General features: G+C 47.5%; 1 protein-coding gene across 1 annotated transcript; it reads right to left on the minus strand.

Annotated features, from left to right (window-relative positions):
• Nucleotides 1-1,271: 1,271 nt before the first annotated feature.
• On the minus strand, nt 1,272-24,153 carry LOC732926 (tetraspanin E118). Its single transcript, NM_001046926.1, is given in 6 exon segments — nt 1,272-1,350; nt 1,353-1,403; nt 5,385-5,570; nt 8,130-8,282; nt 9,745-9,936; nt 24,035-24,153. Coding segments are annotated over 6 exon segments (672 nt in total). The 5' UTR covers nt 24,095-24,153; the 3' UTR covers nt 1,272-1,320.
• Nucleotides 24,154-26,181: the final 2,028 nt, after the last annotated feature.

Here is a 26,181-nt window from a genome sequence, read left to right on the forward strand (position 1 = left end):
AACTGTAGTCCCACCCCTTCTGGCTGATCCCGTGCTCGCCCACCAGTCCACGTGAAACTGGAAAAGCCTCTGGGTCACCAGTAATTCTTTGTGGCGGTAGTTATCATACAACACGACATTTTCAAGATAAGCTTGCTGAAATACTCGTAGAAGTTCTGACCAACTTTCGGACCGTCGGTCTACCGAGCAATATCACCCGATCGGTGGAAGATCTTCCCTTTGTCGTTAAACCTCCTAAATTGTTGACCTGCGCCGAAACAATTATAGCCTTCAGACATCATCATCAGCGCGTCAAGAATTTCGACTACCATAGTTCCCGCAGTTTTTTATGAAGTCGTCGTGGCCTAACGGATAAGACGTCCGGTTCATTCGCGTTGAGCGATGCACCGGTGTTCGAATCTCAGGCGGGTACCAATTTTTCTAATGAAATACGTACTCAATAAATGTTCACGATTGACTTCCACAGTGAAGGAATAAATCGTGTAATAAAAATTAAACCTACAAAATTATAATTTGCGTGATTACTGGTGGTAGGACCTCTTGTGAGTCCGCGCGGGTGGGTACCACCACCCTGCCTATTTCTGCTGTGAAGCAGTAATGCGTTTCGGTTTGAAGGGTGTGGCAGTCGTTGTAACTATTCCTAAGACCTTAGAACTTATATCTCAAGGTGAGTGGCGCATTTACGTTGTGGATGTCTATGGGCTCCAGTAACCACTTATACCAGGTGGGCTGTAAGCTCGTCCACCCATCTAAGCAAAAAATAAAAAAAAGGAAGATTCTGATTTAACATCTCAATGTGATTTGTGGTCCTCACAAATGTCGTCTTATTATGGACTAAAGATGCCTATAAATTAAATATTGGCATTTACTTAACCCTTTATATTTCACGGGATTTTTTCCATTTCTTTAATTTCACAGTTTCTAATATTTTATATTCATCATCGGCAATCACTCATAAGTTCATCTGTTTGAAATTGTCTACATATACATAATTATAAGTATACATGTCTTCATATACATATAGCGGTAGCTATTGTAGAAGAGCAGATATTTCATAGATGCTTGAATCGCACTAACGACATTATCAAAACAAGATTGCATTTAAAAAGCTTCGAAGAATAACATTTGAACAATGGGCTAACAAAGCAATCTCATCCGATCAGTGGAAGATCTTCCTTTTCTCGTTATAAAGACATTTACCAAAATTACAATAAATTACAAAATGAAACGCTACTGTATTTTCATTGTGAATCGACAATGTTTTTATTTAAAAAGATTAGAATCAGTACTATATTAATTATAGGTTTAGTACTAGGTAACTTAAACTAAGATTAATAGCGCGACCTCCTCATTTTGTTGCGGGCGTGGTTCGCGAGGCACAGAGCGAAGATGACGGCCACCAACTGAAAGTTAAACAGAAGTTAAGTTAAAATAACAGACAAGCTAACTTAAACTCAGTTAAAAAAAATAAACAAATTTTTCTTAGGTGGGTGGACGACCTCACGGCCCTCCTGGTGTTAAGCGGTTACCGGAGCCCATTGACATCTACAACGTAAATGCCGCCACCTACCTTGAGATATAAGTTCTGAGGTCTCAGTATAGTTACAACGGCTTCCCCACTCTTCAAACCGAAACACATTTCTGCTTCACGGCAGAAATAGGCTGGGCGGTGGAAATAGGTGGTACCGATCCGTGTGGACTCACAAGAAGTCCTACCATCAGTAATTACGCAAATTATAATTTTGCGGGTTTGATTTTTACTACACTATATTATTCCTTCCCCGTTGAAGTACGTATTTCATTAGAAAAATTAGTACTAGCCAGCGAGGTTCGAATACCGGTGCATCGCTGGATACGAATGCATCGGACGTCTTATCCTTTAGGCCACGACGACTTCGTAATATTAATAATAATTCTTCGAATAATTCAGAGAAACTTGGTGTCATGCACTCGGAAAGTGAGAGAGACGGACGACAGAGCAGATAATGGTGCGGCTAACCCCCCTTCAAACCGAAACGAATCGCTTCTTCACGGCAGAAATAGGCAGTAAATTATGTATTTGATGTAAGAAGAACTTGCTTGCAAGAAAAATACGAGGTCAATGTATTGTCCGATCTATATTTAGTTTTACGATGTGAATATGTGCTTTGTAATGTAATTTGTAATAACCAATAACCTAACTTCTCAATCATGTATACTTCTGATTGGCATTTTTAATTCAATTGCCAATCATTAATCAATGCCTCATCAATGCCTCATAATATTTAGTACGAAAACTTCAGAGTTGGTGGCCGATGCACTGCAAGAGCAGTGCACCACCAGCACTCAATACGCGGACCCCGAACACACCGAGGCAGTCGACAGGGAGGTCGAGCGCAGAGTTTCCCTGCCACCCTCGGACGCGTTACCCCCCATTACCTCTGACGAAGTTAGAGAAGTAATAGATAACCTTCAACCTAAGAAGGCACCCGGCTCCGACGGCATCCGCAACCGCGCGTTAAAACTCTTACCAGTCCAACTGATAACAATGTTGGCTACCATCTTAAATGCCGCTATGACGCACTGCATCTTTCCGGCGGTATGGAAAGAAGCGGACGTTATCGGTATACACAAGCCGGGCAAACCGAATAATGAAACCGCTAGTTACCGTCCGATTAGTCTCCTCCCAGCGATAGGCAAAATTTACGAACGGCTCCTTCGGAAACGCCTCTGGGACTTCGTTACCGCGAATAAAATTCTAATAGACGAGCAGTTTGGATTCCGCGCCAAACACTCGTGCGTACAACAAGTGCACCGCCTGACGGAGCACATCTTAATAGGGCTAAATAGGCGTAAACAAATCCCGACCGGCGCCCTCTTCTTCGATGTAGCGAAGGCGTTCGACAAAGTCTGGCACAACGGTTTGATCTACAAACTGTACAACATGAGAGTGCCAGACAGACTCGTGCTCATCATACGAGACTTCTTGTCGACCGTTCGTTTCGATATCGAGTAGAGGGAACTCGTTCTCGTCCCCGTCATCTGACTGCCGGAGTTCCGCAAGGCTCCGCACTCTCCCCGTTACTATTTAGTTTGTATATCAACGATATACCCCGGTCTCCGGAGACCCATCTAGCGCTCTTTGCCGATGACACGGCTATCTACTACTCGTGTAGGAAGATGTCGTTGCTCCATCGGCGACTCCAGATCGCAGTAACCACCATGGGACAGTGGTTCCGGAAGTGGCGAATAGACATCAACCCCACTAAAAGCACAGCGGTGCTATTCAAAAGGGGTCGCCCTCCGAATACCACTTCGAGCACCCCACTCCCCAATAGGCGCGTAAACACCTCCGCCGTTAGCCCCATCACTCTCTTTGACCAGCCCATACCGTGGGCCCCGAAAGTCAAATACCTAGGCGTCACCCTCGACAGAGGGATGACATTCCGTCCCCACGTAAAAACGGTACGCGATCGCGCCGCGTTTATACTAGGACGACTCTACCCAATGCTTTGTAGACGAAGCAAACTGTCCCTCCGTAACAAGGTAACCCTCTACAAAACTTGCATACGCCCCGTCATGACGTATGCAAGCGTAGTGTTCGCTCACGCGGCCCGCACCAACTTGAAACCCCTTCAGGTTATACAATTCCGATTCTGCAGGATAGCCGTCCGAGCACCATGGTTCCAGAGGAACGTGGACCTCCACGATGACCTGGAGCTCGACCCCGTCAGTAAGTATCTACAGTCGGCATCGCTGCGCCACTTTGAGAAGACGGCACGACATGAGAACCCTCTTGTCGTGGCCGCCGGAAACTACATACCCGATCCTGTAGACCGATTGGTAAACCGTCGACGTCGCCCAAAGCACGTCATCACGGATCCTCCTGATCCATTAACGGTGCTTTTAGGCAATACAAGCACCGGTCACCTTCCTCGTCGAACCCGTCGCTTGCGACGAAGGGCTCGACGAGCGAATTAACCCACAGACACAGCCCACTGAGTTTCTTGCCGGATCTTCTCAGTGGGTCGCGCTTTCGATCCGGTGGTAGATTCTGCGAAGCACTGCTCTTGCTAGGGCGGTGTTAGCAATTCTCCGGTTTGAGCCCCGCGAGCTCACCTACACAAGCTAGGGTACGCTGAAATAGCCTCTCAAGGCTATCAGAATAGGAGGAAAAAAAAAAAAAAAATAACGAAAACTTGCAATAATAAAATGAGTACAAGAAACGGAATTCAAACCCGCGTATGATTTATTCCGATAACTTTGAGATAAGCGTCGAATATCAAACAGGGTTATCTCTATATATACATATATAATAATTTATATCTTATTTTGATACGAAGATATCGAATTATTTTAGGACGCTTTAAAAATTCACACAAAAGCAAAAAAATATCAGACAAAAATTAGACATATCATAAACTGAATAACTGATTTTTTACTGAACAACGGACTTTTTCTCGTAGCATAGACGAGTGAACGAGCTCACAGCTCACCTAGCGTTAAGGGAGGGTTGGTTGTCGAAGCCCACAGACATCAATGCTCATGATTTTGTATATTATTTATGTTTGGAATTATGTAAAAGAGTTTTTTTTATCTAGTCAATTACGAAACAAATGAAGAATATGTTTGTATATAAAATTAATTTTGTATCTAATCAATTATCATGTCCGAACACTATTTATCAATATGCCAGTTTAAATAAAGTAAAAATTACAGAAAGTGAATATGTTGTGGCGAAATATAAAACAAAACAAATGTCTAGTACAAATACATGTTGTGAGAGAGAGTCAGAGAGCATTCTTTTCTTTTCTTTTTTCTATTAGATAGGTTAGGTTAGGTTCACATTCCTTGGGCCCGCGATCTGCTCTCAACACCTGCAGATCGTTAAGTCTCACATACCCCGCGCGCCCCCTAGGCGCGGGGACCTCGTAGGAGGTTCGGCCCTCTACCCGAAAAAAAAAAAAAGGTTCACATTGGCATGGTAAGCCAATGTGATTGGCTTACCATGGGATATAAGCATCGCATTTTTTTTTTATTGCTTAGATGGATCGACGAGCTCACAGCCCACCTGGTGTTAAGTGGTTACTGGAGCCCATAGACATCTACAACGTAAATGCGCCACCCACCTTGAGATATAAGTTCTAAGGTCTCAGTATAGTTACAACGGCTGCCCCGCCCTTCAAACCGAAACGCATTACTGCTTCACGGCAGAAATAGGCAGGGCGGTGGTACCTACCCGTTCGGACTCACAAGAGATCCTACCACCAGTACACCAAAAAAATAAAGAATGCGATACATTAAATACAAAAAAAAGTACAATTGGCAGTCTTATCGCTAAGAGCGATCTCTTCCATCACAACCATCAGGTGGACAAGAATCAATTGGAACCGAACTGCACTTACTTCAATGGCGGCGATCACGATGGCGACAGAGCCGATAGCAACGCCATAGTTATTGAAGAGTGCCTGCAGGACTTCGGTGCAGCCGGCGTACGCGTTGATTACCGTACAGGGGGTCGTCGAGCAGCACGTTATGGGCAGGGTCAAGGATAGGTACGAGCCCGGACCCGTTGGACCACAGCAGCTGAACTGAAATCAGAGAACATTTCGGCTATTAAGCTATTGCATAGATTTTATCGCGGGCTTTGAGCGCGGCGACCGAATCAAGAAATTCCGTAACGAAAACAACCTAACACCTCTCCGCCTACCATGTAGCTCGCGTTCAACACATTCACACGTTACACTTGTGTAGTGTTTGTGAATAAGCGCGCGGCGTGACGTCGCACTGCATGCGCATCATGAAAAGTCTGCCCATCTCTCTCTCGCGCGGCTTAGCTTATGAGTGTGAAGGGCACACTTAATGTTTTGCTTTTGTTAATGTTTATAAATATAGCGTGGTGTTATTTTATTATTATTTTAATATTAAATTATTATTGTTAGTTATAATTGTATAAATTTATAAAAAATGCTATGCAATAACTTTACTGCGGCAGGCCCCGAGTGCCAAACGAGTTTTTTTTTCTTTAATAAAGTCGTTGGTCTTGCTAATGGCTATGAAGTAGTAGAATTAGTCCGTAGCGTTTATTCCGTTGCTGATCTTATCTCTAAGATTTTTTTAATGCCCTTGTAGGCAGACGAGGTCCCAGGCCCACCTGATGGTGAGTGGTTACCGTCGCCCATAGATTACAGTAATGCCGGGGACAGAGCCAGCGGTAGGCAGCGGCTTGGCTCTGCCCTTGGCATTGCTGAAGTCCATGGGCGACGGTAACCACTCACCATCAGGTGGGCCGTATGCTCGTCTGCCTACAAAGGCAATAAAAAAAAATGCCAAGCCGCTGCCAACCGTTAAGTACTCTCCACAAGCCTCGTTTTAAGAAGGGACATCTTATAGCGCTCCGGAAAACCGCGGAGGAGAGCTCATTCCAAAAACCGGATGGTGCGTGGCAAAGAATCCTTTTTTTATGATTGAGGAATTACTGGTGTCCCGGAGTGCTTTCGAATTTCACCAGGACAGATAGGCGAGCAAGAGCTCATCCCGGAGGGGTCTAAGAATCCACTGAAGAACAACAGCCAGACAACCAATTTACACATTGTTATTTTGTATTTGTTACAAATTGGTTGTCTGTTATCGGTTTATAAGACGTTATCACGTAAAAAAGAAACCTTATCATTGTGTTGTTCGGAAATAGTTATTTGTGCAACAAGACAGCAGTTGTTTTTTGTTTCGAGTGCTGATTTTGAGTCCCGAGCAAGCGAATGATTCTATGATTTGAATCCTGAGCGTAGTGACTCGTAGTGAGTCGAGCGTAGACTAAACAGCACGAGATGCAAAAAACTTTGCTCTCGTATAGCACACATAACTTTTCACCTCAGCAGTGAGAAAACGTATTACTTAGAAGACATAGAAATGAACAGGAATAGACAGAAATAACTAATAAAAAAACGTAATTTCTTTATTACAAATATCTTTAAATTTTAGGGTATTACGCGTGTCCGAATGTGTTTTCTTTGAGGTCTAATTTCAAAATCGAATTTCGAAGGGGTTTGTTTTTTTCACTCGTTTTTTTATATGCATGTGAAAGAGACGGCACAGTAAAATTCGAATGTTTGACATTTATGGCTGAACAATGTCAATTCGTGACGCTGAAGATTGAAAAATTAAAAAAGCTACTTTGACCCACGCTCGAATCAAAATCGCGTTTTGTTCACTGTTGTCTCGCAGCAAAAGCGGCATGTTTGAGCTGCTGACGTGAAAATATATTTTTAACACGTTAACTGCGGGTATACTTTTAAAGGACTTTCAGCCGGTGCGTATGAGGACTTTTAGAAGCAACATTCGACTTCTTTACAGTGCGTATGAGACCTGATAGGCCTTACTAAAGTCGCTTTTTTATATGCCCACACCTTTAGTAATTTGGAAACTGGTGGTAGGACCTCTTGTGAGTCCGCACGGATGGGTACCACCACTCTGCCTATTTGTGCCGTGAAGCAGTAATGCGTTTCAGTTTGAAGGGTGGGGCAGCCGTTGTAACTTACTTGAGACCTTAGAACTTATACGTTGTGGATGTCTATGGGCTCCAGTAACCACTTAACACCAGGTGGGCTGTGAGTTCGTCCACTCATCTAAAAAAAAAAAATATAGTCTCTTTTCGCATCGAGCGAAAGAATGCGGTTTTCACTGCCGCACCAAGACATAGGTCGTGTGTGGGGGTTTTTAAGCCGCGTTACGCGACTAAGGTGGTGATTTTAATTTCCTTGTCTGTAGACGATTATGTTGGGATTCACATTGTACATTTAACATACGTTCCATTACTGTTGTCATTGATTGATCAGAGACACAAAAACTCCAATTAACTTCAAGGCAAGAATCATTTCGCCAAGTTTTATAATTGATTTTAACCCATCGAATCTCGGTAAGTGTGGTTATCCTTAAATATCATCCGTCTTCGGATTCTAGTCGCGTATTACACGTCTCATTTTAATCGTGTAAATGTATCAGAAATATACCGTGAACTGCTAAAAGAACAGCCCCAAAGTGACCTATGAAGCACGTATGTAAACAAAAAGTCTAAAATAAAATGTAAAATTTTTACATTTAGAATTGAAGATGAAGATCATTTGTATGTACTATGTGTAACACTTTCTTACTCTATGCTCGATGACATGGAACGTATCTTGGTCTTGCTGGAAGGTCTTGTTCATCCAGTTCGGGATAGCAGCAACTACTCCGTCGAGATTCACAAACACCATTACGCCCAAGGTCAGTTTCAGTGCCATCAACACCAGCATGAAGATCGCGTACTGTGTATAGAAAAAAAAATGTATTGTGTAAACCCGCATGTTTTACTGCTTTACTGGTGGTAGGACCTCTTGTGAGTCCGTACGGGTAGGTACCACCACCCCGCCTATTTCTGCCGTGAAGCAGTAATGCGTTTCGGTTTGAAGGGCGGGGCAGCCGTTGTAACTATACTGAGACCTTAGAACTTATATCTCAAGGTGGGTGGCGCATTTACGTTGTAGACGTCTATAGACTCCAGTAACTTAGCACCAGGTGGGCTGTGAGCTCGTTCACCCATCTAAGCAATAAATAAAAAGGTGAAGGTACCACCATCTAGCCTATTTCTTGCAAGTCCGTTCCGGTTGCAAGTCTGCGACAGCCGTGGTACTTCAGAGCTTGGACCTAGAAATCACGTCTCAAGCTGGGTGACCCCATTAGCTTTGGTTGTGTCCATGGACTTCGGTAACCACCAGTTGAGTCAAAAGCGCATTCAATCATCGAAGCTACAAAAGTAATGTAGTTTAAGATTGAGAATACTAAGCAAGAAACTCAGGCGTTCTTGTTTTTAAAGTTAGTAAGTATTACTTATAATCTATGTTGATAACTTAAAAACCTAACACAATACTGTCCGACTATTTATTATAATTTTTTTTGAGTCTTTCCCAAGTATCTGCTGCAAAGGTTACGAGTGTTATCTAACATTTATAGATTTATTTTGTTCATACACTCATAATATAAGTACTAAAGTATTTTTTTTATTGTCATATGGCTTATCAAATACTTTAATCGTCAAAGAAAACATGTACACTTCAGTTTCAAAGAATTCGTGTCGTATGTACGGATATCTAGTTACAAATTCGTAAATGTATCCAAACATCCGGTTTTGACATGACGCTTAGCACGAAGGATCGTCGACATAATATTAAGCTAAATCTGTAACATATTAAAATTTGATACATCATATTTTTTTGTTATCTTCAATGTAACAAATTACATTTTTAGCTTTAAAAAGTATAGTTAATACACTTATTGATTATACTGAAAACACACTTCCAATAAGAGATAAATTCATTTTTAAATAAAGAATAACTTTTGTAAAGCTATTATTTACTGTTCAATGACAGAAGACAAATAGAATATTCAATAAAATCTGTTAAAGAAAACTATTTATCCTTACCATATTAAATAAAAGTATATATACATATTTGTATAATGTATTTATAATATAAAGTAAGTAGGATATCTATCTATATATACTGTTTTGTATCTTGTAATATGTATATATTATTATATTATGTAATGTTTACTGTATGCACTAGGTTTGTGTTCCTAATTCTTCTTTCCTATTGCGGGCCTACTGGAAGAGATTTCAACATGAAATAAGTAGTGCCCTTGTACTCTGTATCCTTATTGCCGTGTTTCTTCTAACAACTGTGTGTACAAAATATATTAAATAAAAAATAAAAATAAAACTCAATAGCTCACGGTGACAAGCATGCAGTTGCTCTCCCTGATGGCACCGCAGCATCCGAAGAACGCAATAACGAATGCGATGCCTCCAACAATCATACAGGCCACCGGCGCTACCCTGAAGCTGGTCTCTGACAGAACGGTCTCTATGTCAGCGAATTGTAAATGAACCGCCAATCCGAGGCCCAGCAGAGCGAGACCTGCCAACTGAAATCAATGAATTTTATCTCATTAAAACACGTATAAGTAGCCTCTGGTTAGAGCCCCGTGAGCTCATCTACTTGTCAGGTTACGCTTGTGATGTTATGCCCCTCACACTATTACCCAAGTCATTTAACAATTTTTATAAACACATAATGTACTCTAACCCTTAGTTCTTCTAAATCATTCTTACTATATAACATACTTATTTCCTTATGTTACTAAATCATTTTCATATTGTTTACTTTACATCAAATCTTCATTTGCGATTAGAACATTAGTTAATAATATCCTTTTTGAAAGTGGCAAATAACACTTGGTGTTGGGTCCAAAAAGAAAAAAATAAATAAATAATAATATCCTGTCATTTACTAATTGTGTCGTTATGGATCCTAAATATTACCAATAAGGTTCATAGTCTAAATGACTCATTTACTAATCGTTTAGTAATTATTATTCATGTATAAATTCTCTTTCTCCTTGAAACGCGAGAGCTCGACATCAATCTTCAAGCTTATAACATCCTCTGTCCGTGTTACATCAGATTTTTGTAAAGGATAAATAAATTCAGTTTGTATTAAAATAAAGTTTGTTTTAAAACTACAAAACAGCGCACCGCGTAACACGCTGGCATAATCCTCTAAGTTACTAGGTTATGAAAAAAAAATAGTTAGTTAAATACAGAACTTAGTAGTGGTAAATGACAGTCCGCACTGTTAGACGCCGCCATCTTTCTTCGAGTTAGTAGTTATTCCTCTTTAAAGGATTACACTTGTTTTGTTAGTTTTTTACGTCCACCGAGTGACTCCGTGGTGCAGTAATCAGCGTCCCTGACTAATGCGCCGAGGTTCGAGCAAACATTCATGTGGTGAACAAGTTTGTTTGTTCACGTATGTCAGACTTTGGTACCCTTAACACAGGGAATCCTAATTTGGGGCCGGATGACCCTGGTTTATTTGCTTCCAGTTATTATTTTGATACAATACAGGATCTCGCGGACGATCTCCAACACGATGGACCGACCTCATAAAATCTGTGACTTGCTGCAACATAAATGATTGCTCTCACTCTGCGAAACATCGAGCCACATGGCGTCGCATCGCGAGAGCATCGGTATCGCAGGATTCGACTGATGCATGCCCACGACTACTCTGTTGGGTGTATATGACTAGGAACAATACAGGAAATATTCGTCTTTATTACTCAGGTGGAGTGGCGGCGTCAAAAATGAACACCGTGCGGACTGTGAAGTTGTTTACCTTGAAAATTGAAAGAATATTTTTTTCTTACCTAAGCTGAGAGCATTGAGAGGCTATTTCAGCGTAACCTTAACTAGTAGGTAAGCACACGGCGCTCAAACCTTACGACGTTGCTAACATGAACCCTAGCAAGAACCGTGCCTCGCAGAATCTACCACCGGATCGGAAACGCGACCAATTGACGCCCACATATACACACGCTCACACACGCACACACACACACACACACACAGACACACACACACACACACACACACACACACACACACACACACACACACACACACACACACACACATACACATACACACACGCACACACACGCATAATGACCTTAAATGATAACACCTAATGATCTCTCAATACTAGTCCTTAGCATCTGTTCACGACTTAACCTTTTTTTTTTTTTTTTTTTTTTTTTCGGGCCGGGGGCCGAACCTCCTACGAGGTCCCCGCGCCTAGGGGGCGCGCGGGGTATGTGAGACTCAACGATCTGCAGGTGTTGAGAGCAGATCGCGGGCCCAAGGATTTTAGGGCCCACCCACTAAACGACTCCCCTGCACTCTTACACCCGACGTCCGATCTCCGTCCGGGGTCAGAACCCGTTCAGAGTAGGGGGGTTCCCGCGGTCAACACTACAACCAGACACGCGGCGCCACCCCGAGGACGCCCGACCGACGGGTCGTCGAGGCGATAGTCGACGACCAACGACGTCGGTCTCCGCGGTACGGCGGCCCTACCAGGCCGCCCGGGCGGTGCCGCTGGTGTTCCAGGATACCCCGCTGGGCCAGAACCAGCCTGCCGGGTCGGAACGCGATACACCGCCGACCGGGTTGCTCTTCAACAGTATGTTCGGCGACGACAGCGACGACGAAAATGCGGACCGCATCGCAGTCCGCAGCCGCCGACGCGCCGTCCCGTCCTCCTGGTGCCAGCGCGCTAGAGTGACGGTAGCGTGCGGCGCAGCCTCAACCCCCTTAGGTCGCCCCGTGACCATCACCGGGAGGAGACTGCCTCCTCATAGGGGCTGGAGCTGGACAAACGCCCTCCTCCGAACCCCGGCTCGACGGCGGCGGCACGGCGCCGAGAGGGAAGAAGAGCTCTCCCTCTCCCGTTCCGCCGCCTCCTTCTGCGAGATGGTGGACTCGCAGAAGTCGAGCATCGCCTGCCAGGACTCGTCGCTGCCGAGCATCGTAGCCACGACGGTCGGAAGCGACAAGTCCGGTCCTATTTTTGCAACGAGGACGCGGCGCTGCTCCGCGAAAGCGGTGCAGTACGCGAGCGTGTGCTCCGCCGTGTCCTCGTTGCAGCCACTGCAGTGGTGGCACTTCGGCGTCGGCTCCCTCCGGGCGACGAGGTGCAGGTAGCGACCGAAACAGCCGTGTCCCGTGAGCACCTGCGTCGCTCGGAAGGTGAGACGTCCTCGGTCGCGATTCACCCAGTCCGAGAGGACCGGGCGGATCGCCTCGACAGTCCGTCGCCCGTAGGCGGGGTCCGCCAGGCGGCGAGACCACGCCTCGAGCACGGCACGCCGAGATTGAAGTTTCCGCGCTCGAACTTCCGCCGCGCCGGGACGCGGCTCCCCCCTGGAGCGGAGATCGCATCGCCACGCGTAATCCGCAGCGAGCGCCTCCGCTTCTAGGTCCCAGGGAGGCGTCCCAGCTAGCACGCACGCCGCCTCAAACGAGACGGTGCGGTATCCACGAACCGCCCTGACCGCAATCGCGCGCTGCGGACGTCGCAACGCCGCAACGTTGTCACGGGTCAGGGCGTGGCACCACACGGGAGCCCCGTACAGTGCCATCGACCGCACCACCCCCGTGTAGAGGCGGCGCACTACCACGTCAGGCCCCCCGACGTTCGGCAACAGCCGACTCAGCGAGCCGGCAGCCGCCATCAGTCGGGGACCTAATCTTTCAAAGTGAGCGCGGAAGCTCCAACGACCGTCCAGTACGAGACCGAGGTACCGCAACCCGGTTGCCTCGATCTCGACGCGAACGCCTCCGATCACGAGGTGGGCCCCCTGAGGCGGCGCTCTCCGGGCCCCGTGAAACAACAGGGCCTGGGATTTATCAAGCGCCACCTCCAGACCCAACCGTCGGATCCTGCCGATGACGAAGGCCACCCCCGCGCAGGAAAGACGAGCAGACTCGCGCAAATCCTTCCCCCGGGCCACGACCAAAGTGTCGTCCGCGTAGCAAACTATGCTTAGACCCGGGAGAGGAGCGCTAAGGGCGCTCCGCAGGACCCAATCATAGCCGATGTTCCACAAGAGAGGGCCAAGGACCGACCCCTGTGGAACACCGCGCTCAACGGGGAAGCGGAGCACCGTCCCACCGTGCCCGGTGCACACGACCGACCTATCCTCGAGGTAGGACCCGATCAGCCGACGGAGATACGCAGGGACGCCATGATACTGCAGCGCCCCCGCGATTACCGACCAGGGCAGGGTGTTGAACGCATTGGCGATGTCCAGGGACACCGCCAGTGTAACCCCACCCCGGCCGACAGCCTCATCAGAGAGGGCGCGCACACGCATCACCGCGTCGATGGTCGAGCGGCCCTCCCTGAATCCGAACTGCTCCGCTGACAGATCAGGACCCACTCCCGTCAGGTGCTGGACGATGCGGGCGGCCACCACCCGCTCGAGCAGTTTTCCCGCTTCGTCCAGCAACACGATGGGACGATACCCCGCAGGTGAGTCCGCAGGGCGTCCCTCCTTCCTTAGCAGAACAAGTCTGCCCGTCTTCCACTGCTTTGGAAACCGCCCCGACTCGAGGCAGGCTTCAAAGAGCCGCACGAGCCGGTCCCCAAGGGCACCGAAGGCCAAATCCCAAACCCGACCGTGAACACCGTCAGGGCCGGGGGCCGCGTCTTTCCTCCGCATCCTCGACACGGCCGCACGAATCTCCTGCTCCGATATGCTCGGAGGAACCACCTCAGCAGGGGCATCACCGCTCACGTCAAGGCGTGGCGGCACGCCCATGAAGGGGGGCTCAAAGTCTCTCTCCATCCGCGGGAATAGCCCGGAGACAATATCCCGCAGCTGCTGAGGCTGGAGACGCTCGGTCACCGGGAGCGCCCACGGTCGCAATTTCTTGCGTACCGTCTGGTACGGGCGCCCCCAGGGATCCTGATCGAGCGTCTCCAGGAGCGTCTTCATGCTCTGAGACTTGGCCTCGCCGATGGCCCGCCGCAGAACCTCCTGCTTTTCACGGCAGTCGGCATGTAAGCGGGCCGCCACCTCCGCGAAATCCATACCGCGAAGACGGCGACGGCGGTGGCGGGCGCTTCGGCGGCGTGCCCGCACGCACTCCTCTCTGAGGAGTGCGATCTCGGGCGTCCACCAATACGCACCGCCACGTGGAGCGCGGCCGCTGACCCGGGGCATCGCAGCATCGCAGACGCGACGCATCGTACCCCGGAACCAATCGGCCTCCGACTCCACGTCCACTAGACGCGCGGGCATCGGCGCCCACGCGGCCACTGTGGCCGCCTCCACCGCGAGCACCTTATTCAGGCGCTTCAGTGCCCATCGTGGGAATGATCGGGGAGCGCTACGCGGGAGCTCCTCCTCGCCGCGGGCGTCTTCGGCCGGCGTATTCAACGAAGTGGAAACGGAGAGCTCAAATCGGACAAATCGATGGTCCGAGAGCGTCTCCGCCCCCTCGAGAACACGCCAGCCACGGACACGGCGTGCGGCGGACGGAGACGCGAACGACACGTCCACGTGTGATTCCCCGTTCCACCGCACGCAGGTCGCGACCGAACCTCTGTTCAGAAGACAGAGACCGGTCGCGAAAGCCCACTCCGACAGGAACTCGCCGCGCGAGTCCGTGCGGGGGGAGCCCCACGCTGTACATTTAGCGTTGAGGTCCCCCGCCAGTATCACCGGGCGAGACTCGAAGCGATGAACCAACGCCTCGAGCCCACCCAGGAACCGTTCGAACTCAGCGAGACTCCTGTTCGGAGAGAAGTACACCCCGATCACGACGGTTTCGTTGACCCTAACTACGACGTACCCGGATCCCCTGGCCACCATTCCAAGGGGGGGTAACGCCGCTGACTGTCGCATCACGATCGCCACGGAGCCATCAACATCTCCGGCCCAGGAATCCTCCCGGTCGGGAGGTACGAAGTATGGCTCCGCAACGATCGCGATGTCGATGAACCACTCCGCCATGGTGTGGACGAGGAGATCCTGCGCCCTGGCGGAGTGGTTCACGTTCGCTTGGAGGAAGCGATGGACGTGATCCATTATTGAGGTGTCACGTCCATCGCTCCCTCGTCTTCCGTCCCACCTTGCGGCCCGACGGCCGCGGTGGGAACTGACTGGCCGGCTGCTTTACACGCAGCCGGCTCTTCCTCTGTTATTTTCTTCTTTTTCCCGCCACGCCTCCTCTTTGTGGAGGAGGGGGCGGAAAGACAGGCCGGGCCCCCAGCCCGATGATCGGCCCGCCGCTTCGCCGCGTCGCATAGCACGCAGTGTGGCGCGGCGGCTGTGCAGGAGACCGCTTTGTGTCCGGGCTGGCCGCAGCGGAAACAAAGCCCGCTGCGGTCCACGGCCGATGGGCACCTGGCGAGGCCGTGCCCGGTGCCGAAGCACCGGAGGCATCGCCAGGGGCGGGCCTTCTGTAACTGCACGTGGGCCATCACCCAGCCCACGCGCAGCCTCCCTGGTGAGTCGGCGGGCCGACCTTGTGGAGGCGTAGCCAGGAGCGTGGCCGCCTGCATAGGGCAACGCGCCCACGCAGTGAAGGCTCCAGAGTAAGAGCTTCGCAGCTCTCCCACTCTGACCTGCGTGAGGGCGCAATTGCCCTGCGATGCAATGGCGGCGGCCACTTCCTCCTTTGTGGCGCATTCATCCAGGCCCGTCACTTTGACTTCTGCCATTTTGACGGGCCTGTCTATACGTACCACTTCTGGGTCCGGCAGGATTTCACGGAGCCGGGTTGCTAGCTTGTCCGCGGCCGCACTGGTGTTGGCACCAGGACACTCCAGCAACCGGGCCCCGTTGGCGGTGTGCCGGACTCGGAGGCCACCCTCCACGCCCATGGCATCCACGTCGACGCTAGCGCGCGCCCGGGCCATCACCTCCCCATAGGTGAGGCCCTTTTCCTTGGCAGCCGGCAGCAGCTCCAATACGACAGCCGCCGACCGCGGGGCGCGCGGTTTTCTTGCCTTGCGCCCTCCCTTTCTTTTCCCTTCAGTTGCTGCTCGACCCACTACCTGGGGAGCATTGACTGTCGGAACGGGACGGGGGTTAGGTACGTCTTGCGCCCTCCTTCGACCCCGCTTCACTACCGTCGTCCAGGCTGCGTCCATGTTGGACGGGGCGGGAGGCAATGGACGGGGCTGGGGGTGTTGCGCTGGCTGGGCGGCATTCACACACCCCTTTGGATTGTTGCGGCTTCTGCCAGGCCCCGCCTTCGCAGGCTGGGGCGGGGCAGAAGCAGCAGCCTGAGGCCTCTCAGGTTGGGCGGGTGTTCGTCGCCCAGCAGTCTTGGACCGTGTAGTCAGTTTGGCCGCAGTGGCGTTCGCGGGCGCCGGTGCAGCCGCGGTCTTAGGCGTTAGTGATGCTTGCGCTGGCCGCTCGTGTGCCAGCGGTGGCCTCGCGCGCACTACTGTAGAGGTGCGAGCCTCAAGAATGGCTAGGCGTCTCTTGAGGTCTTCGATCTCCTTATCTTTTTCCGCCACTATGGCCTCTTGCACTTGGGATGGTGGTGGTGGGGAAACTGAACTGCCCCGCTGTCTCCTTACACCATCAATGGCCACACGCATGGCGGCCATCTCCTCCCGCAACTTTACACTTTCCGCCCGAAGCTCTGCATTCTCACTCTGAACGCAGGCGTACAAAGCCTGTAGACTCTCCAGCTGCGACCGCAGGCCAGCTGTTTCCTCCGTGGCAGTGCGCTGGAGAAATGCCTCTAAGAGTCTACCCATGGCAGTGACCACGCAATTCAGGGCATGCACGTACGTGCCCTTTAAGGAGCCTGATTTGCTCGCCACCTTGGAGACAATATCCAGAGAGGTTTCGAAAGTTTTGTGGAGGTCAGTGGGTTCAGTCTCCATAAGGGAGCGGCACAACCGCTCAACCTCTCCCTCCCTGATTCGTTCGGCCTTCCCACAACGGGTTCTCCCGCCTCGCAGCGAGCCGGCTGCCAATCCGCCGCAGGTTATCCGAACATCCTGTTCTTTGGCAGACGACGCCGCAATAGTCGCCGTTCTTTCCTCGACCGCCAAAAACTTGGCGGGCGCGGGTTCAATTTCCGAGGAGTCGGAGGGAGCGGAAGTCACCGGTCTCTTGACCGTCTTCCGCTTCCTCCGAGTTTTCGCATCAGCGTTGGCTCTGCTGGCGAACCGTCCGGTAGTATTCCGAAGCAAAAGCGGCGACTCTCGACCACTCGACGCGTAGCCCCTCGCAGAGCTTCGCGTCGAGCGCAGTGAGAGTGCACTGTCGCAACGCTCAGGATGCACGAATAGATCTTTTTCGCGGCTCGTGCTGCCGCCTCCTTCCTCTAGGCAATTGTTGCCCCCCCCAGAATACGAGGGGCAGCGTGCCTCCGATTGCTCGGAGGCACGGAGGGATTCTCCTCCCGCTGAGCGGGAGGTACCCTCCTGGGGTAATACTGTTTCACAATTGTCCATATTCATTTTTTTTCCTTTCTTATTTAACCAGGGGTGAGGTCCCCTGGGATCAGGTGATGCCCTCGGGACTGGACTCCCTCCAGCCATTCATCCCTTCACCGGGCATCGGAGCTTGGGATTGGGGTATTTTTTATAGAGGTTTACGTCCTCGCGACCCCGTGCCTTGCGGCAGCGGCCACCGCCCCCCACTCAGTGAGGATTACGGGTTGGTCGGCAGCCCACCGGGTGCACAGGGCAACTCGGCAGACCACCGCCCCACGCTCGAAACGAGCAACCACGAAGCCACGCCGGCGAACCGGTACCCCCCATATCTGGGGGGCGTTCCCCTGTAGCCGAAGCCGGGGACATAGCAACCAGCGGTCAGCAGCTGCGAAAATGCAGCGCTGACTCACTTCCACGACTACGGGGCACAGGGTGCCACCGCTCACGGCAGGCCGGCGAACCAGTGCCGTCGGAAGCTGCGATCTCCAGAAGGAGCACTCTTCACTTAGTGAAGAGTGTGGAGAGCGCAGTCCTTCCGCTCCTCCTAGTGCTGATTTTGGTCCGCGTCATCCGATCTCTTTCGTTGCAAAGCCTATCTAAGCTATCCTAAGCCTAACCCTAAACCTAGGACCTTAACCTACATCTAAACCTAACCCTATACCTAGGACCTTAACCTACATCTAACCTAACCCTATACCTAGGACCTTAATCTACATCTAAACCTAACCCTAAACCTAGGACCTAAACCTAAGAATCCTTGCAACGAAAAAGATCGGACGATACCTCTGGGAATGTCGCCCAGAGGATCCCGTTATCCGCCACCTACGGACGCGCCACGGTGGAAGTCCAGCCAAACTCCCCCACAGACGGAGCCCCCGGCCACGCAGAGTGCGCACCGGGGGGCCCGCCCAGGTCCCGGGTTCACGACTTAACCTAACCTAATCTATCTTAAGAAGGAGGGAGCCTGGAGATCAGTAATACAGGTCTTTGAGCCTAGTGCAGACTTCAGCTCTTTCAAAGGCTTACAAAATAAATTATAAGGTTAAATTCCATTTGTATTTGTACTATACTTTTAAGAGAGAAATAAATAAATTATTATTATTATTTATTTATATTTATTTAAAATCTTATTAATTACATAATATTTTTTAAAAAATATATTAAAAATACAATTTTTAAAAAACACTATATAAAAATAGATTGCCGCTGATGGCGGTGTCTACGACACAAGCCACCAGTGGTTAGGACTCCAGAGTGAGAAACCTCCTCACAATGCGTGCAGTATCGAGGATAACTGCTTTCTGTATTAGGCCCTTAACCCAGCTGGATAACGAAAGTTTCTTAAGATGTTGATCGAAACTTTTCGCTATCAAGCCGTGTACCGATACAACTATTGGAACAATGATGGTTGAATCAACATGCCACATGGCGGTAGTCTCGTGGGCCAGGTCTAAATATTTTATTAATTTGTCCTTTTCTGCCTTCACGAGGTTCTCGTCATGAGGAATGGTGACATCAACCAACACTGCTCGACGCGCAGATCGATCTATTATCACAATATCAGGTTTATTGGCAACAATATACCTATCCGTGATAATAGATCGGTCCCAGTAGAGCGTAACATGACCATTATCAAGAACTGGTTGAGGTTGGTATTGGTAATAAGGTACAGCAGAATCAAGAAAACCATATTTCAGAGCAAGTTGTTGATGGATAATCCTAGCCACTTGGTTATGTCTATGCAAGTACTCGCCGTTAGCAAACCGAGAACAGCCAGAAACAATATGTCTAATAGACTCTCCCGGACGGTGGCATGCCCGACAAATGTCGACCGTCCCATCCTTTAGTATATATTTCCGGTAGTTGTTCGTCATGATAACTTCGTCCATAATTGCAAAGATAAAACCTTCAGTTTCCCCAAAGAGGTTACTGAATCTTAACCAGGCCACGGAAGCTAATTGGTCTACATCAGGCCCTGTGAGAGCCCGGTAGAACCTACCGTGTAACTCCTTGCTCCTCCATACGGTTATGCGATCTGAAATACCCTCTACCTTCAGCCTCTTCCAATTCCCGTTAGCTAAGGATAGCGGAGTTAGCCCCTTATCGACTGCAACGACATCCCGATACATATTCACGTTCATCTTAAGGAAATATTCCCTAAGGTTGTATATCTCTCGGTTATGTAGATCCTTGGCATTCAAAATACCACGACCCCCACATTTCCGAGGAATATACAACCTCATTACAGACGAACGTGGATGATGCATTCTGTATGCCGTTAACAATCGCCTGACTTTTCTGTCCAGTACGTCCAGCTCTGATTGCGTCCACCTTAGTATGCCAAAGGAATATGTTAACATAGGCATGACCCAACCATTAAACGCTCGGATTTTGTTTCCGCCTGATAAATGGCTTTTTAAGACCTTTATAAGACGACCAAAAAACCGATCTCTAAACGATTGTTTCATATCTGCGTCAACAATATTCAGCACTTCAAACATACCAAGGTACTTGTAAGTTTCCGATTCACAAAGAGACTTGAGGACCACACTATGGTTAAGTAGTAAGCAATCTGAGCTTACAACTTTACCTCTCTGTACATCTATGAACGCACATTTATCAACACCAAATTCCATCCCAATGGCTTTACTAAAACTGTCGGTTATTTTTAGTAAACTCATTAAGTCTGGTTTTTTGGAAGCAAATAATTTGAGATCATCCATGAACAAGAGATGTGATATAGCCTCAGCTCCTCTGCGAAGTCGGTAGCCTAGCGTTGAATCTTTAAGTAATGTACTTAAAGGATTAAGCGCCAAACAAAACCACAAAGGACTCAGACTGTCGCCCTGAAAGATACCCCGCTTAATCCTTATTAAATTCGGGGCAGCAGAAGAAGTCATCTGACCTGGTTGACTAAGAAACGTAGACCATTGACCCATGCATGAGCTAAGAAAGGAGCATAGTATGGGATTTATTTTATATAGCTCTAAAACTCTCATTAGCCATGTATGAGGCACAGAGTCATACGCTTTCTTATAATCAATCCAAGCCATATGAACGTTCCTCTTACCCCGCCGAACTTGTTGAGTAATGGTCATGTCAATGAGTAGCAAATCTTTTGTACCTCGAGACCCAGCCTTACATCCATTCTGATTAGGTGATAAAATGTTATTATTAAAAATGTGGTTTTGAATTTTGATTCTCAAAATGGATGTAAGTAGCTTATAGATGGTAGGTAAGCATGTAATTGGTCTGTAATTCTTGGGATCCGAGGTATTGCCAGATTTGTAAATCAAATAAGTGATACCAGATGTCATGAAATCTGGGAGTGATCCCATCTCAAGGGCCTGTTGGAATTGAGCTGCCAGGCGTTCATGTGAACTTCGGATCCACTTGATCCAGTAACTGTGTAGTCCGTCCGGTCCCGGACTTTTCCAATTTGGCATCGAACGTACTGCACGAGAAACATCAATGGCGGATATTGTTATTGGATCCATCTCTTTATACGATTCACATTCCCGCCTGACAGTTTGTATCCATTCCCCTTCAGAGTGACCAATGGGTATCGACCAAATATTTTTCCAAAATGTTGACATGTCCTCTTCATTGACATTGTATGGCTCATTGGTCACTTGGGATTGAGACGACTCCCAGTTTCTGTATACACTTCTTTGATCTCTTTGGAAAACTCTATTCAAATGGTATCGCTCAGATCTTAGACGATACCGACGAATACGGCTTGCCCAAGCATAAACTTTTTGCTTCCAGAAGTCTATGCGCTCAATAATACAGGTCATGTATTCGTTTGAGCTTATTCCAGTTCCGGCAAAAGCCTGATCGACGAAACACATAACCCGTGGACGAGTATTTCCTTTCTGGAAGCACATAAGCTTTGCTATAAGAATCCTGGCCCTATCAATTCGCTTCTCAATTCTGCACTGCCATTGTGGTTTAGTAGGGGGTCGATAGGCTGTCTGGGTTAAATTTGGAGACTTAACCTCAGCTACACGACAAACCGCTACCGCACCGCAGTACAGAAGTGAGTGCGTATCAATTAGATCCGTACTTGATTCTAAATAGGGTTTTAGAATAGAGTCCAGGGCCCCTACAAGCGAAACATTACGTCTATGCATAGGCAAACGTGGTAATCGTGGTCTAGAGCAGGCGGAGACTAACCTATATTCTTGAATAGAATCCTCCAAAGCACTACTCAAACGCTCATAGTCCTGGTTACTTGCACAAACCTGTTCTTGAATTTCCTCATCGTGTTGTATTATTGGGGCGACGGTGTCAGTTACCACTTGGTTTTCTTGTGGTTCGATGGGAACAGGTAGCGCTTCGTAGCGTAGTCGATCAAGAAGAGACTGGTCCAACAGCCTAAGCCGCTGGATAGCCCTCACCTGATCTGACAGTCGTTGTGTCGAAACATTCACGGTCGGGCACAATGTCTGAAACACAGAAAACATTTTTGAGCGATACGCAGAAAGGTTGGTTTCTCCCTCCGTAGCCTCATAGTACGCTCGCATGACATTCATATTTATATTTTCGTTCCAACGCATGCGAGAGCGCACTACACCACTGGTAGCGGGGACCGTAGACGGGGCATTTCGCCTCGTTGATCCCAAGCGTGCCAATGGTGGGCGGCCCCGGCGCACAGGTCTTGGCGGCGCAGGGGACGGCTGTGTTTCGTCGCTGGATAAATTTTCAATTCTCGTCGGACTTGGAGAGCCATCCGACGAACACGACGGAATACATGGTGATGTTCTTCGTGCGCCACAGGTCACCTGTCTACACTGTCGACTTGGATTTTTCCTTAATGCAGTTGTCGTCGACATGGACGTGTCACATTGCAGTTTTCTTTAAATTCTTTATTTTCGTTTTTGCATCCAACTTTACACTTTCTCTTTTTGTTTTTATCATTTTTAAAATTTAATTATTTGTATTTTTTCTATAAATATTTGTAAAAATTTAGGTAAAATTAAATAAATTTGAATTTTGCAATTTTTGACACGTCTGTTGTTGTAGACGGTTTCCATGGTTATTATGGAAATTATTATGTTATTATTATTATTATTATATTGAGAAGGTCCGGCGAGAAACTCAGTGGACTGTGTTTGAGGGGAAGAAAGAAACTCATGATAGCCTTTCATTACGTTATAGCCATTGCCACGATCTCATTTAATAAATAATATATTTCCGATTGTTCGTCACATGTCAATTTGACCAAAGCTTCCTGGATGTATGACGTCATATATGTCGTTCTGAATCATAATTTTATAAGGAAACTTGTCATATCCCTAGAAAATGTTGTGAGCATTTCCATTGTCCGTGTACTGAGTCGATAGCTATACCTTATCTTCAGCCTATAGCAGGCTAAATGTTTAATCTTATCACTTATCAGAAGTTTGACCGACTTGGCGTGTTTATGGCTCGTGAAATACAAACTCATATTTTTATTTTATTATGTAAATTGATGTTTTTTTTTGTTTAAGTAAGTGGACGAACAAGCTCACGGCCTTCCTTGTGTTAAGTGGTTACCGGAGCCCATAGACATCTACAACGTAAATGCCTCCACCCATATGAGTTCTAAAGTCTCCGTTTTTACAGTATAACGGCTGCCCCGCCCTTCAAACTGAAACGCGTTGATGCTTCAGTGTAGAAATAGGCAGGTTGGTGGTATATACATATATGTATATAATAGATGTAGTAGGTGGTCTAATATACTGTAAGACCGTATAGGCTGGTATTCATTTTGATCGTGAGGCCGTTAATTTTGGTTTGGAGGGTAGGAATAAGTTTACTCTGTAACCTTGAATTAATAACATATCTCGTCCTATTTCACCTACTACTATGTCACATAATTTGTGTGTACGTGTAGTAGGATCTTCATTTTCTGTCTTCCTCCATAAATATAATTTCCGACTCCTAATCCGAATCCCAAGAAATGGCATAATAGTCTCGTAACCGCCCTCCTTATTTCTGCCTCGTTATCACGCATTTGGTTTGACGGATTGGCTGGCTATTACAATGCATTTGGGAGCTCAATTTTATTATTTAAATGAAGATAGACAGCAGTATTCACATTGTGGTGTCAACGTGTTTTGTTTCCAGTCCACAAATGTCCAATGACATGTACTTATATTAAATTTAAAACACATCCATTTTTTTATAACCCAATTAACGTGTTAAAAAAATCGAAATGCACAAATACATACCGCAAATGCTAAATTGGCAAAGAAAAGCACATATTTCACGAGAAATTCACCGCAACCCATTTTGTTGTTAAGTTGTGCACTTATGTGGAGATGATAGTAGATTTGTAAATCGACGTGTGGCCCGACCAGAGTGAATTAATATACTGAACACTGAGCAAGTAATTGATACTGAATAACGAACACTGGTTCTGCGGTTGACGAAGATAAGAAACGTAAATGTGTATTTATAATACTGTATGTCCTTTATTGACGACTGATTCATCATTGCGCACGAAAACCAGAATTCTAGATTCTGTAAAAGCTAAAATATTGCAAATTTTGAATTGAATTTATTACACGATCTTCATGATACTTTGCTTAAGCGGTTTGTAATCGCTATAGTAATGGAACATCGATACAGTAGCAGAATTCGATACGTTTATAAGGGTTTGTTTATTACACTAGATGGGTATGTGAGCCCACGGTGCAACTGGCGTTAATTCCAATACTTACCAATAATTACCAGAGCACATGAACACCATACCAGGTGGTAGGTACCACCACCCCGCCTATATCTGCCGTGAAGCAGAAATGCGTTTCGGTTTGAAGGGTGGGGCAGCCGTTGTAACTGTACCTTAGAATTCATATCTCAAGGAGGGTGGCGGCATTTACGTTGTAGATATCTATGGGCTCCGGTAACCACTTAATACCAGGTGAACCGTGAGCTCGTCTACCCATCTAGGTAATATATAAAAAAAACATCGAAAGATTCTCATTCTTCAAACCCGTTCCCCATTTTCCAAGCTGTGATGAATACATGCGCCACACTAGAATTAGACAGTTTGTTGTTACCTATCCATGTGGGACCATACTAGGCCTAGTGCAGCAGCTACCTATTAAGGCACGAATGCTTCGCATCTTTTTTTCCTCCTACCTATTTTTTGGTAGCCTAAGAGGCCATTCCAGCTACGCTACAGGAAATATTCGTCTTTATTACTCAGGAGGAATGGCGGCGTCAAAAATGAACACCGTGCAGACTGTGAAGTTGTTTACCTTGAAAAATGAAAGAATTTTTTTTTCCTACCTAATCTGAGAACATTGAGAGGCTATTTCAGCGTAACCTTAACTAGTAGGTGAACTCACGGGCTCAACCTGAGAGACTTTGCTAACACTAGCCCTAGCAAGAGCAGCGCTTCGCAAAATCTACCACCGGATCGGAGTCGCGACCCACTGAGAAGATCCGGCGAGAAACTCAGTGGGCTATGTCTATGGGTTAGTTCGCTTGTCGAACTTTGACTAATCGACGAATTCGACGAGGACGGAGACCTGTGCTTGAGAGGACTAAAAGCACCGAGAGTGAATCCTGGGGATCCGACAAGACATGTTCTATGACGACGAGACGAGAGACAACGGCGGTTTTGCGTTGCGTCGTTGCGGTCGATTAAGATCGCGTCATTTACCACATTATCTGTGAACCTCTCTATATTGACTCATATGTACGTATGTGTCAACTCATTAGACTGACTCGGTGGTGCAGTAGTTAACGCTCTTGACTGTCGCGCCGAGGGTCGTGAGTTCGATTCCCGCATCGGGAAAACCTTCTTGCGATGAACAGGCTTGTTTACTCTTTGTCTGGGTAACGGATATAATGCATAAAGATTCTATGTCGTTATCTAGTCATGTCGATAATATCTGTGTCGTTATATATAAAGTTATATAAAAAGTATGTAGGTATGTAGGTATGCCTCTTTTACTCGTGGTAGGACATCTTGTGAGTCCGCACGGGTAGGTACCACCGCCCTGCCTGTTTCTATCGGGAAGCAGTAATGCGTTTCGGTTTGAAGGGTGGGGCAGCCGTTGTAACTATACTGAGACCTTAGAGCTTATATTTCAAGGTAGGTGGCGCATTTACGTTGTAAATGTCTATGGGATCCAGTAACCACTTAACACCATGTGGGCTGTGAGCTCGTCCACCCATCTAAGCAATAAAAAAAAGTAATGTCTCTGGTACTCATAAGTTAAGGAATCCTAATCCTTTGGGACCGGACGAACGTGCGTGATTTACTCCCATTTATTTAGTTATTATTTTAATGTTTCCATGTAGTCTTAGAAGCGACACTTTATCTTATGCACGATTTAATTAATAATTGGCTAGAATGTTTAAAATA

The sequence above is a fragment of the Bombyx mori genome, chromosome 18 (assembly GCF_030269925.1).
Source record: "Bombyx mori chromosome 18, ASM3026992v2".
NCBI classification, from domain to species: Eukaryota; Metazoa; Arthropoda; class Insecta; order Lepidoptera; family Bombycidae; genus Bombyx; species Bombyx mori.